The 15081-nt window shown below is 37.4% G+C and overlaps 2 protein-coding genes across 2 annotated transcripts; one reads left to right on the top strand and one right to left on the bottom strand.

The window, feature by feature from the left end:
• Positions 1–1151: 1151 nt before the first annotated feature.
• Positions 1152–6900, bottom strand: LOC110931022. Its single transcript, XM_022174416.2, has 10 exons — positions 6577–6900; positions 6408–6482; positions 4618–5603; positions 3852–4532; positions 3106–3412; positions 2918–3025; positions 2376–2829; positions 2114–2297; positions 1649–1903; positions 1152–1580 (listed from the first exon to the last, which is right to left on the bottom strand). The coding sequence occupies exons 1-10, from the start codon at positions 6596–6598 to the stop codon at positions 1152–1154; spliced, it is 3501 nt and encodes a 1166-aa protein (XP_022030108.2). The 5' UTR covers positions 6599–6900.
• A 5732-nt stretch (positions 6901–12632) lies between these two features.
• Positions 12633–14881, top strand: LOC110931021. The gene is made up of 3 exons (XM_022174415.2): positions 12633–12796; positions 14429–14511; positions 14611–14881. The coding sequence occupies exons 1-3, from the start codon at positions 12718–12720 to the stop codon at positions 14638–14640; spliced, it is 192 nt and encodes a 63-aa protein (XP_022030107.1). The 5' UTR covers positions 12633–12717; the 3' UTR covers positions 14641–14881.
• Positions 14882–15081: the final 200 nt, after the last annotated feature.

Genomic DNA, 15081 nt, shown 5'->3' with positions numbered 1-15081 from the left:
CCAGAATACTGTTACAAGAGTTAACATTAGAAGCAAGTTCCGTTAACCTGCGGGTATTCAAGAGCTCCTTGATTGCTTCGTTCACGGGATCTGTCGACATTGTAGTCTATCTAGTTATAGGGTTTCATTATTTGGAGTGATAAGTATTTTATATATCAAGTTGTATACTGATAATGTTTGTCTAATTATCACTTCATGCGGGATAAAACTTGGGCATGCGTTATTTTTTTTAATTCCTGCGGTATAAATTGGACATGCGTGATTTCCTAACTTCAAGCGTTTTTTTTAATATAAAAGGAATCTAACTTGCGGTATAAATTGGACATGCGGTATAAAATCACGCAAGATACAAGTTAGATTCCTTTTATATTAAAAAAAACGTATCTTGCGTGATTTTACATAAAAGCAATCTAATTTGTATCATGCGTGATTTTTTGTTACATAACATATGTACTTGTAATGGGCCAAGAAAACTACAAAAAAAAAAAAAAAAGAAAAAACAGCTGTCATGGTCAATAATTTTATATTGTCCTCTTGCTCTGCAATTCCCTTTTATATATCGTTGGAAAACCGTTCAATTTTTATCCGTTCAATTTTTATTTTAAAATATGGCAGATTCTTGTATTTCATCGAGTGGTTCGTCTTCGTCATCTGGTATGCGTGCTTATCTAAAAAAGAGAATCGAGGATCAAATAGCTGAAGACAAGTCTTGTAAAGACTTGCTGGAAACTAACATTCATAGGGTTAGAGAGAACATGAAAAGGAGAGAAGAGATACTGAATTTGTTGTCTGGTATGTCAGATTCAAGTGTCAAAGAGGTGGCTATGATGTTTATGGTTGATCTTGGCAAGCGGGATGAGAAACAGTTAAAACAACTTGCGGACGCCATTACCGTCTTAGGATGCTCTATGGAGTTGAAGATCCAGTTTTTAGAGACTTATTTCTGATGGTTATTATGTATCGTCAATCATATGGGGTGTGAAATCATGTCTATCTAAGTGTTTTATATTTTGTATGAAAGTTGTGTGTTTGAATAATGAAAATGTCCGACTAGTTTATGTTTATAACCAGAAATTATTAGAATTATAAATAAAAATAAAAAATCCAACATGTCAAAGATGTTTGGAACAAAAGACAGCAAGATAGTAGTCCTACGACTTTTCATTTTGTTTCCCCTTTTTGAGGTTGAAGAACTGATCCAATCTGTTACTTATTTTGCTATCTAGATCGTGCAAAGCATCTGCGGGTATCGAATTCTTCATAAAGTCCGTAGCTTTGTCGTATACCTCTTTCCTTATAAGATTGTAGTCGGACAATACAATCTTACTAAGATACCTGTACCGCAAAAACCGTAGTTGTGAATCTTGCATCTTCTTTTGGTCTTCCGTTTTAAACCCTGCATTCCATGGAGATTTGCCCTTGTATGTCTCCATATGTCTCATAGTGAAGACACCACAGTCACAACCGTTTTGAAGAGTTCTCCAATCCATTTCCTTTCGAATTATTTTTGCCTTTTCCAACTTTGTTATCCACTCTTTTTGTCCAATTTTGCCTTTTAGGTATAGTATTAGAACTCTCCGCTATAAGCACGATAAAAAATCATATTAGTACCTATTCATCATAATAATAAAAAGCTACTTAGAATTACCAGCTTTTCGGGGCGTCCACGGTAGCGTTTGGTAAACGATTCGGCATACCTAGAGTTATCTATTAACTCGATATCTCCATTTTTCATGTTAAAGCATAGGCACCAGTAATGATCAGAAAGTAGTACTGGAATGAAGATGAGATCAACTTTGTCAACTTTCTTCACCTGATACTTACACAATATATCGTCTACGCTTGGTCCGAATACTTTCAATCGATCACTATCTGTGATTTTTGGCTCAAACATTTCGTCTTGCTGCAAGAATTTTCGTGATTTTTCTCATTAAAATCCATCGCTCCATTTAAGCGTTAACAAGAGTGATTATAATATAGAATGGTTGGGTAACATTAAACATGTATTCATTATTAAACATTAATACACGGGTGTGTAATATATAAAAATGCAACCATGCGTGATTAACATATTAAATTTTCAACCTTGCGTGATTATTGTTGAAAAACTTACCAATATTGTAGTTGGCAAGAACAGCCTGTAGGGTGATGATTTTTTGTCCCTTTTTTTCTCTTCAAAGTTTAAAACATCTACAAATGCGTCCATTCCACCATATGATATGTATTGCGATGGGTGGAAGGTTTCAAATATGATTTTTAGCGTTTCGACTCCACTGTCAGACTTGTATATCAATGTCCTGTTTTTTAATACCAACAAAGAAAAGTTTAAAAAAAGATGAAATTTTTAAACTAATTATTAGGGTTAAAAATCTTACCCAATATCTCCCACCGGAGCTAAGAGATAACAGATGATTGTTTGGTCACGTCCCAAAAGTGGCTCATATAAGTCGGTTACCCTGTTGCAGTAAGGTGATCTGTATGCGTCACCTAGTTCTGCCATCCGCTTTTCGTTCTTTTCCCTGATCATGTTGATACGCGTTCTCACTAGGTGTGTATGCCTCTCGTCATCCGTTTTATTTGTGTTCGCTGACACAGGAGTCTTTTGATTACTTGCACTTGATGTTTGTAGGATTGGAGCCAATTTTAAAAGTGTCTCAACCGACTGCATTTCTGCTTCGGTCACTTCATCAGGTTCATCAGCTGATGTTGTCGGAGGCTTTTCTTTATCATAGGCGTCGGTTATTGTATTCTGTTTATGTGCTTGTTGCTGACTGCACTCTGCCAAATTTACAGGTTGGTCCATGTTGTTTACCACATCTGCTTGTGCCACTGTTTTTATGTTTGATTTGGTTAATTTTTTTGTAATCACAAGCTACAAAAATGTACCTTTTTTTAGTAATGAACGTATTTTTGTTACCTTCTGTAGTCTGTCTGTATACGCCTGGTTCGATGGTTTGTAAGGCAGCCAGGCATGAGTCCGAAATACCACCATCATCAAATGGGGTATTATGAACATCATCACATCCTATAAAATCCCAAACGTTTTGGTTTTTATTAATCATAATTTCCTGTAAATATTAACAAATAAGAGAAATTATTATATACCTTTATCTTTCCCTGTGTTTTCATGTTCCAACCTTGCATCTCCATCGCCCTCTAACTCTTGATTTGTTTCGCCACCCTGTCCAACTTTGTTTTGAACCACCTCATCACCAGCAGAGCTTACGTCATCAGGTATCGAAACTGTATTTTTAGAAACTGTATTTTTAACCGCATCATTCCATTTTTTACACCTTTCCATAATTTCAACATCCCAGAAAAACTTCTCCTTTACCCCCTTAACGAGATTATTCATATCCGAAACCAGAGAAATGTATTTCTTTATATTATTGTCCATTGTTTTCAACAACACCTGCGGAATTGGACATTCAAAAAGTTCAATCGTGATTACCAGTCTAAGAAGCCAAGTTTCATTTTTTTTAATATCATGCGTGATTATCAGGATATGTGTTACTACTAAAAAATTGGACCAATAGCTCAAACTTGTGGGTAGTAAATAAAATTAGAAGCCCATTGCACTTTTTATGGCATCAAGATTTATGCTAATGGGCCTCCTATTTGACAGTCATATGTATTTTTTCCTTAGTCCAGACTTATGTCAGCCCAAACCAGCAGCAGCATACGTTCATTTTTTGAAACCCCAACTGTCAAATTCTGAAGTCCCCAACCATGCGTTATTAATTTGTTGTCCAATATGCGTTATTACATGTACAGTAATTATTTTCTAACATCATAAACAAGTATTATAGCATGTGTTATTGACAGTAACAAAAACAAAAAATCCAGTTTACCTTTTTACTTTTTTTCGAGGCTTCCCACGCAGCATGATCATAGATCACCCCGGTTAGTTGAACCGGAGTGCTGCAGTAGTCAATCTCTTTTTGCGTTTGTGTCCCTATGTCCATTTCATCTAAATTCAAAGCTGAAATATGTTCATTCGGATTCCACCCATCAAACCAATCCGTATTTGATGGTATGTCACCTTCGTCAATCGGATCTTCCCCATCCAGGTTTCCAGCCAGGTTTCTTCTGTTGTAGACATGTGTCGTATCCACTGGTGGTATTATGTACTCATCCGTATCTTCCATACGCTGATCTAATGTATTGAATTCGGTGAGGTTTTCTTGTACCGCAGCTGCCTCGTGTATCGGGATGTTGTCAGCGAAAAGGTCAGTGTACAGCGTCGAAGTGTTCTGTTTTACGATTTCGAATGGTGCGGTCGTAGACTCTTGATTTTGATGATCATCGCCATTGATGCGTGAGGCAGTAACATGTTGTTGATCCTGGCGATTATCATTTGCTCCTTCGTCTTTCTCCACTTCATCACAATCTTCAACATTTAGCGGCCCGTTGTTGTATAAATATTCTTCCACGTCGTCGATCATACCAGAGGTTACATACTGTATGACAGGCATTTTGACAGCTTCATCGAAAATTTTGTGTCTTTTGTTGAAATAATGGCTGTATAGAAGCTGCATATTGTTTTTTGAAAAAAACCAAATTATTAATATTAATATCGTATTTAGCATAACCTTTAAAGATGTGTACATAACATACCGTTAGGAATGCAACCGGGCCATTGTATTGTGAGTCTAACTTTTTCCAACCTTGTCTTGTTCGTTTCAGCGATTCTAAAACGAAGGAGCACCAATCCAGATTTGGAATGTCTTCCTCTTTGTCAATTGCAAGTAGAAAACTTTGTTTAACAGTTGTTGACTTTGTTATCTCTACAAACAAAGTGTTCCAGTAGGCTAGGAAATTTAGCTTGAATAATCGTCCGCCAGTGGTTTGCTTTGACATAGTTCTTGCAAGTAAAGTATGAGTAATTTTGTTTGTGTCTGGCCACTGGTTTTTGAACTCATCTATGGTTGTTTCTGCGCCTTGAGTAGCCGTATTTTTCTTCACTATTGCTCCTTTCCTAGGCTTATTTTTTTCTCGTACAATAACATTACCCTTTGGAATACCAAACACGTCATGTACTGAATCTCGGGTGATTTCTATCTTGTGATTTCCTATGTTTAGTGTGCTGTATTGCTCGTCATAGTTTCGTACGAGCCAATACCCTAAACGTGTGCTTATATGATAAAGCTTTATATTAAGGACCTCACCAAATCCAATGCTCTTCACATCCGCCACCTGCGCTTCAGTAAAGTGCTTAACTGTATCCATAAAACCTGAAGGACTGCACCGTAGGCTTATTACATCATGATGATAATCATAGTACGGTCTTGGTTCTGTCCTAATAGGTTCTGCATCGGTAATCTTCCGTTTCCCCTCGATAGGATCCATCTGCTTTTCGTTTTTCGATTGTTTCTTTTTTACTGGCTCAAAGTCATCACCATCTTGGTTAGTTGTAGTATTTGGCCTTTTTCTTGTGTTTTCACCCCTTTTGACTATCAAGTCTCTAATAGGTACTTCAAAGGCATCATCATCATCTTGTAGACTTAATTTTGTATGCTTTTTATTAACCTTTAATTTCTGAGGTTGCTTTGTCATTATCGACTGAATCGGGGGCTCAAAATCATCATCATCATCAGCAACCCCTACATCATATTTCAATACAAAATTTAAATCAAGCAAACAATCATGCTAATGCCGCTTGTTATCTCAAAATCTCCAATTTCACAATTTTTAAGCTAGAACCGCTAGGTCATATCAAATATTCAACATATGTAATAGCTGGCATGCTAATGCCGCTTGTTACCTCTAAATCACCAATTTCACAATTACCGCAGAAGCCCCAATATTATAAGTTTCATATTTAAAACTTGTAAATTTCCCAATTCACAATGTAACCTAATTCAATATTACATATCAATCATGCTAATGTCGTTTGTTAGCTCAAACGATTCAATTTCACAATTAGATCAGACGCCCCAATATCAAGTGGTAAAATTCCCAATTTCACAATGTAACCTAATTCCGCTGGTTCACTCAAAAGAATCATCATCATCTAATGTTAAGCCTGCTAATCCCGCTACTACATATCAATGAATCAACAAAAAATTACGCTTGTTCTTATCAAATAACGCTAGTTAACCAACCCTAATTTTGGCTTAAAAAACTTCAATCAACATCTAACCTGTAGTTAATGTCGTTTGTTAGCTCAAACGATTCAATTTCACAATTAGATTAGACGCCCCAATATCAAGTGGTAAAATTCCCAATTTCACAATGTAACCTAATTCCGCTAGTTCATTCAAAAGAATCATCATCATCTAATGTTAAGCCTGCTAATCCCGCTACTACATATCAATGAATCAACAAAAAATTACGCTTGTTCTTATCAAATAACGCTAGTTAACCAACCCTAATTTTGGCTTAAAAAACTTCAATCAACATCAAACCTGTAGTTATGCCGCTAATGTGCACCGGCTTCACCGGATCATTTCTTTTCTTGCTCCGTCTTTCTCTTTTAGCTTCTTCAACATATAATGTAACCGCCGATTAGTTCAACTACAAAGTTGGGACTGGCTAACAAAATAAACGGGGTTCAGAAGATGATTTAATCGATACCTCTTAATGCCGTATTCGTCATTCTCAAGTGAAATCGATGGTCGTTGGTTGTTCACCGTTGTTAATCGTCTTTCTCCGTCGGTCGGAATCGTTTGAAAGTCACCGAAATTTTTGATTATCAAATATGGTTTTTTGATTAGATACTGAGATTTAGCCGGGTATTTAGGTATAGGAAATTGACCATTTTAACCTTTGGTTCACATAATTACGTTTTAGACAGACATTTAAACAATTATTTAATCACGCTTTTAATCCCTTGATCCTACGGTCAGGATTATCACGTATGTAATGTACGATTACTAATAATGTAGGTTAACCGCTCTCTATATAGAGGAAGTATAATGTAGGTTAACCGCTCTCTCTCTCTCTCTCTATATATATATATATATAAATATATATATATATATATATATATATTTGTAGCCCATATGCATTTAAAATCATGTAAACTAAACATCATCCATATAACCCCTTCATCTAAATGTTGGTTAACAAGTAGTAATTAAGTTGTAGACGTACTAATTGGGTCGACTGATTGTAGAACATAGGTTAAATAGCTTGGTTGGTCGACCTATTTAGCACTTTAGCTTAGGATTAAATAGGTCGCCCTAAACACAACCTGTTTATCAAAACATGTTAACATAGAAACTGCAAGTTTATTAAATTGGTTGGATATGACAATCAGAAGATCCAACAGGGTATTGTCATGAACTTATCTTAAGATTAGTTTTATTTTTAATCAACTTCTAGAGTTTTACGTAATATAACATTAATTTTGTGGCTATTATGTGATACTTCTGCTTCAAGGTTGTGGGTCAAAAAAAAAAAATTGGTGGTTGGAAAAACAGGTAAAGAACATCATATGAGTGACATAAAAGAATTTAAGAAAACATAATTGATCTAATAAACTCTTAATGTTTCTTATTTTAGTTAACTGAGTTCTGATTATTCCGTTTCAAGTAATTGTTTTCATAGCATAAAGCATAATGTCAAATTCAACAGTAGCCATGGCTACATCTAGACTTGCTATTGCTATTTTATGTTTCATCTTGGGTGTCATTGACTGTGATAAATTTAACCAGTTTTCTTTGGTCATCCACTGTGATGAGAATTTCCAGTTTCATATGTTATTTGGTGCAAAAATACAATCTAATTAGCTTGTTAGAATAAGCAAAACGACATTAATATATCAAATATTAACTTGTAGTTAATGTAATTTGTAATTTATTTATATTTTGTTTATTTATAAAGCTGTGACTTTTATAATATTTTATGGTTCAACCCGTGTAATACACGGGGACATAACCTAGTTAGTTGATAAACTAAAGGAAAACACAAATGTATTGTTATACCTTACATGTTGAAAAATATCGGTGTTGTATCGTAACCTTTTGTTTGTCACCAATATTGACACTTGTCAATTCAATTATTTGTTACAGAGTTTACTGTTTATTGTTAAGATCGCAAGTTGTATGATAGAACCGAGTTCGAGATCGGTGGTCTCCCAAAATAAAATAACAATAAGAATCGTAAATGTTAAGAGATTTTTGATCAAATTTTTATGTCCTCCATTAAACACCAAACATGCCTTTTTAAAGGCTTACAAAACATGCACGTAATGCAGGAAATAAGGAAGATGGGTTAGTGGTTCAACTACCCACTAGCACTTCTAGGAATTAAAATAACAAAAATAAAAGACTCTAACAACTAATGCAAATAAACGTGGGATTGATCAGGAGAACATGGAGCTAATAGTTAGGTGGATCATGAGGGATCCGTATCAATACCCGCCCCATTAAAACGGGTCGTGTCCTCACGACCCACATGTGTAGTCAAGGCGGCCCATGGCGGTTCCGTTGGTGGTTCAAACAATAAGAATTGTGGCGTTTTGCAACGGTGCCCCGACTGGAACTTTTCGTCACAATGGAAACAAATGCCGGCAGCTTTCTTGGCTTGCATTTCTGCTTGAGTGAGGCGCTTCAACGGTTGTGATGGAGTTGACGCCGGTGTGAGTTGACTCGGACTCGGTTCCACTGTCGGAGAAAGGATCCCGGTATGAAACTTGTCTTCAATTAAACGAGCTAATCCATATGTTTGATGCACTGTTTGAGGATGATGGATAGCTAGTTCACTTTGAATATCCGGTTTAAGTCCGGAAATGAAACAGTTCTTTAGTGTCTCGGGAGATAAACCGATGACCCTGTTGGTGAGTCGTTCAAACTCAGTTTGATACGCGGCCACAGTGGTTGTTTGCTGGAGTTTGAAAAGGGTCGCCTGGTGATTCTCGTAGGAAGAAGGACCAAATCGGAGCTCCAAGGATCGTGAAAATTCCGGCCAAGTTCCGAGTAACCGGTTGTTGGAGAGATGCTTGTACGAACTAAGTGCATCACCTGTGAAGTAGAATACCGCTAAGTAAAGCCGTTGAGCGTCCGAAATGGGGTAGTAGATAAAGTAGTTATTGGCTTGGAATAGCCAATCCAACGGGTTCGAACCATCAAACGTGGGAAGGGTAATCTTCGGTGGTTTGGGGTTGTGGTTTGCAGGATGTGGTGGTGGCGGTGGTGGTGGCGGTGGTGGCGGTGGTGGTGGCGGTGGTGGCGGTGGTGGTGGCGGAGTGTTCGACCCGGAAGGGCCAGGTCTGTTCGGATCGGGGCGAAGAAGTGTAGCAATGAGGTTGTTTGTTTGCTCATACTGGGCCGCTAATTGCTTGATGATAATATCCAGGTGAGCCTTGTGTTGTTCTTGACCAGAAACAATCTGGTTGGTGGTTGCAGTTGTGGAGGTAACCAAGTTGTTGACCGATTCGGCAAGGGAAGCAATCAATGCGTCGGTGGAAGAGGTATCGGTTGTGTTTTCACGGCGAGGCGGCATGATGGAAGGTGAGAACGAGGAATGAAAGCACCAAATGATAGAACCGAGTTCGAGATCGGTGGTCTCCCAAAATAAAATAACAATAAGAATCGTAAATGTTAAGAGATTTTTGATCAAATTTTTATGTCCTCCATTAAACACCAAACATGCATTTTTAAAGGCTTACAAAACATGCACGTAATGCAGGAAATAAGGAAGATGGGTTAGTGGTTCAACTACCCACTAGCACTTCTAGGAATTAAAATAACAAAAATAAAAGACTCTAACAACTAATGCAAATAAATGTGGGATTGATCAGGAGAACATGGAGCTAATAGTTGGGTGGATCATGGGGGATCCGTATCATTGTAAGGGCATACAGAATCCACCATGTCGCCATCATCGGAAAAACATGAAACACCCAGTCAACTTGTTCCACATGGAGGTGACGGAAATGAAGGCGGGGGGTAGTCACTGAGTGGAGTTTTGCGTGTGTGAGAGAAAGGAGAAACGAAGGTGAGGGGAGGTGAAGAAACACCGCCTTCTCCTTGTGGTAAACACTCGCCATAATGTCCTGAGCTCTTCTTCTCGACGCCACTTCATAAACCCTAATTTAGTATGGTTTTGAGTGGTTACACACTTGTGTATCTTTGTTAGACTTAGGAGAAAAAAATTGTGTATATCTTATATTTGTCCAAACATTTTATGAATATGTGATTATTGTATTATACTAGTGGTTGCCCCGCCCGCGTTCCCGGGCGATGGCCAAATAATTCTCAATCAATTAAAAAAGAGTTAATTACTGTTTTCGTCCCTATGGTTTGTCAAAAATCACTATTTCAGTTCATTAGTTTAAAAATTACGATTTCAGTCCCTGTGGTTTCATTTTCGTAACCATTCCAGTCCCTGTGGTTTCACTTTCATAACCATTTCAATCCATTTATTCTGTAAGTACGGGGACTGAAATGGTTACGAGGTGGACTGAAATGGTTACGAAAGTGAAACCTCAGGGACAGAAATCGCAATTTTTAAACTAATGGACTGAAATAGTAATTTTTGACAAACCACAGGGACGAAAACAATAATTAACTCATTAAAAAACACTACTATAATTTTGCTAGGAAAAAAATTAAAACGATGATAAGACGGTAATTTTCTGCTCAGGGCAAAACTGTGTTTTTTTCAGGACTAATGAGTGAGTGTTAAGCAGCTCCTTGACACGGGAAAAAATTAAATGGAGTTAACCAATGAAAACAAATTTTTTTATAGTTTTGCTAAAAAAAACTAAAACCATGGGAAAAACGTAATTTTTAACTGAGGGCGAAATCATAATTTTATTTCAGGGATAAAATCGTAAATTAAATGGACCAATGGGGGAGTGCCAGGCAGCTGCCGGCATGCCTGTAATTCTACACTGGGGGTGCAATTGTAATTTAACCAAGAAAACAAACAAAAACGGCGGGGAAAATGTAAATTTAAGTTGAGGGCAAATTCGTAACGTAGCTGTGAGAAAAAAACCTAATGGCAAATTTGTAAATTTAAACGGGGTAAAATCGTAACTTTTATCCGATGGCAAAATTGAAATTTTTAGCTGGAAGCAAAAGCGTTAATTTATTTTTAAGTGGGGGTAAAAAGATAACTAACTGATGGCAAAATCGTAATTTTAAGGGAAAAAACTAATTGCAAAATGTAAATTTAAACGGGGCAAAATCGTAATTTTGAATCGAGGGAAAATTTAAATATTTAGCTGCGAGTAAAAACGTAAATTTATTTCTATGTGGGGGCAAAAACATATTTTTAAACTGATGGCAAAATCGTAATTTTAAAGCGGAATAAAAGCGTAAATTTATTGGGCCAATAGGGGAGTACCAGGCAGCTGCCTGGCACTATTACCTTAGCCGCCCATTTCAACCAATAATGGGCCAACACTATTACCGCCCATCTTCTTTTTGTAAATGTTGAAAATTTAAAGATGGCTTTTTTAAAGTAAACTAAAAGATTCCTTGATATAATATAGCTTGATGATCGTTAAGTATAAGACCATGTGTTATTGGGGTGAATAATGCCCCACCTTTGGGCGTTGTGCCTTATGTGGCAGCCCAGTCAACAATGAGACGTTTCTTTAAAATGGATGTAGTAGGGATGTGGGCATTATATTAAAAAAAGGGTGTAAATAAAATTAAATAAAAACTATCAAAAAACTTTATTGGACAAGAAAAAGTAGAACATCACTGATTAGCCAAAAACTTTTGAACATGGGCGTGGAAAATACAACGCTAAACACTAAAAATTCAAAAAAAAAAAAAAAACCCCCTCCCCGGGGGACGATCCTGGACGTGTTTGGGCGTTTTCAAGCACAAGAACGCCCCAAAATGGAGCCATTACGTCTATGCACGGTCTAAGAGTTAATAAAAAAGCCATTTCGCTCAAGTTGGGTATATGACATTGCACAAATTTGTATTTTAATATGGGTATAACAAATTCATAAATTTGTTAAAATACACGTATCTGTTAAATAAATAATAAATTGAGTAAACTGCAAGTTTACCCTCTGGGGTTTAGGGCAATTGGCATATCTACCCCCCTAAGAAAATAATTGCAATTTTACCCCCCAACGTTTGCTGTTATGTCGCAACTTTACCTCCCGGTGTCAAAGTTGTTAACACATCTGTTAACTATGACTTGAAATGACTATATTACCCTTCAATTTTACCCCCTAAATTGTCCTCAGTTAAATGACTATATTACCCTTCAATTTTACCCCCCAAAGTGCCCTCAGTTAAAAATTACGAATTTGTCCTCAGCTTAAATTACAGTCTTACTATCGTTTAATCTTTTGACAAATTACAATTTTACCCCTAGTTCAAATTACGATTATGTCTCCCATTAAAAATTACATTGTTGCCGTTGTTTTAGGGCATGTTTGGGTAAGCTTATTGAAATAACTTATTGACTTATTGGGTTCTTGGAAAAGTCAGGATTTTGTGACTTATTGACTTATTGGCTTTTCCCCCTCACATACATCCTCTTTGCCAAACATCATTTTAGAGCTTATGACTTTTCAAAAAGCCAATAAGTCAATAAGTTGTTTCAAAAAGCTTATCCAAACATGCCCTTAGTTTGCAATCATTTTAATTTTTTTTTTATTAAAAGTATAGTAATATTTTGTTTTTCACAGTCTACCGTGTATAAAACCAAGTAAAAGTAGAAAGGAGGGTGGTAGTCAAGAAAGGTCAAACAAAGAAAGAAACCCTAACAAGATACGTTGGCGGAGGAGACAGAGAAGAGAAGATGACGGTTATGCAGAAGCTGAGGATGTTCGTGGTACAAGAACCTATTGTCGCTGCTTCTTGCCTCATCGGTGGCTTCGGTAATAAACCCTTATTTCTCTCTCTCTCTCTCTCTGCTTTTCTGATTCTTGGATTTGATAATATCTTCAGATTCATTTAGTTCGATTCAGACAGGGGATTAGATGTATGGATCTTTAGTTAACTACTACTTTTAGTTTTTGGAAGAACCTGTTTCAGAAATACTAATGAAAAGTTGAAAACTGCCTACACCAAAAGCCCTTTGAGCGCGTACCTAGCCACTCCGGCGAGGCAAGTCGCAACGAAAGCCTCCTGCGACTATCCAGGCGCCTCGATGACATTCTTATGGCCTAGAACCAGCCTAAAGTAGTCATAAACAAGCTGAAATCCCTAAAACATGTATGTTTATGCCTAAACTGTTGAAGAGAAGAAAATTCGAAACCAAGATGAACTGTGAGTGACAGACGAGGCACTAGCTTCCAGCGATTGAAAGATTTAGCTTCAATTTAGGTTTTATTTTGCATTTGGGCCTTTACCGCTAAAATCCATGCTATAACCGCTATATAGGTTGCCAAATAGCAGTATTTAGCGCCGCTAATAGCGGAACCGCTATAGGCCACCGCTATTTGAACCGCTACACACCCTGAGGTCCGCTAACCACTATAGCCGTGCTATAGCACCGCTATTGACTGCATAGGCTATGCGGCTTGCTTATATCAGGCCCTCACTTTTTAAGCGCCTTGCGCCTTTGACAACTATGGTACAAAGTATATATAATCAATTCATAATTGACAAAAAAGTTCTGTAAATGTCCTCAAGCAGTCCTTCCTGTGGGATACTAGAGAGCTTATGAACAGCTTAAGTTTTTTATTGTGCTTTGTATTTATCTTATTATGCCATGTAACTGAAACTAAACAGCCTAAACTATAGCATTACGACACTTAGACTCCTCAAATTTGGAAGCCAGCTTTGCTTTCGTTTCTTATACTATAAGATTGTCTTAATCTTGAACTTGGTTTAAAAACGCAGAGCATTTATGCCCAAAAGCCGAGGTGCGTGTCCTTTAATAAGTTCTTCTCTAGGTGTGTTCACATATAAACTTCTAACACACCCTAGTTTTGACCAACTTCGACCCATAACTACTTGAGGCACGTATATTTTCCCTTGATGCTTTTTCCAGAGCGCCTCGTGCGCCTTTTTAAACCAAGGTCTTGCAAATGCTGAAATCGTTCTTTCAAGTTTCACACTTTCCCCACATTTCTAATGGTTCTATGTTTTAGCGTTAAAGTTTCATGTAAAATGAAGTAAATTATTTGTTCACAGTAGAAGTATACGTAAGACTGGAGGGTATGGAGAGCCTCATCCCCAAGGGGATGGGCCGCCACGTCACCGCCACGTAAGCGCGGCCTAAAGGGGGATGGACCTAGAGGGGTGGGGGATGAACCCCTTTATATATATATGTATGTATGTATAGCTGTGTGTGTGTGAGGAGAGAGAAACTGGGCCCGTCGAGCACGTCGTTGGGAGGCCGGAGAAGACGCACCGTTCCTATGGGGGTGCAGCGCCGGGCCACGCCGGGCCTAAGCCGGCCCCCATACCCTCCAGTCTAATAGTCTTATAAACCTAATCTTGTCAGCAGTTGATAATAATTATAATAATCTTGTCACAAACCTAACTTTGACTTTGAATTTTAGGGCTGTTTCTTCCTGCGTTCGTGCGCCCTATGCTGGATTCCTTTGAATCAACTAAGCAAGTTCCTCCACCTGTATTAAGCGATGTGAGTAACATATCTCTTTGTTTTTTATGTTGTCTGAGGTTTTCGTTTGTTTGTCTGGTCATATAACACACTCACTAATCCCCTTGGATCGCGCTGCAGGTGGTTGCGGGTATGACTGGTAAAAAGTAACGACGATACAAATATTGTAACTTTACTCTTCGGGCCCCAGAAAATGAAGAAATCGAGGTCTGTTGTTATTAATGATTGTTTCTGTAATCCGCACCCTTTTTGACCATGCTCGTTATACTTCGATAGACCTGGTTAATAAGATCTTTGTTTTCTTTAATATTGTATACGAAAAGTTTCATGCACGCTTCAACTTGGTTCGAGGTTTATGAAAGTTTTACTCTGTGTAATGCTTCATAACTTACATTTGTTTCTGTTTGAAAGCATATACATGTTTATTAACATTAACGTATAAATGTACATCTAAAATGATCCACGATATTGAGATTAGTATGGTGCAACAAGGGTTTTTTAGACAAAAAACCTCGGATTTTGTATCAAGTGTTAAGTGTTAAGTGTTAGGTTAGTTTGGCATTAAGGACTTGGGATAATGAGTTAGTTTAT

Source organism: Helianthus annuus, chromosome 3, assembly GCF_002127325.2.
Source record: "Helianthus annuus cultivar XRQ/B chromosome 3, HanXRQr2.0-SUNRISE, whole genome shotgun sequence".
NCBI classification, from domain to species: Eukaryota; Viridiplantae; Streptophyta; class Magnoliopsida; order Asterales; family Asteraceae; genus Helianthus; species Helianthus annuus.
The sequence above is the reverse complement of the archived record's forward strand: the minus strand, read 5'-3'. Positions and strand labels throughout refer to the sequence as shown.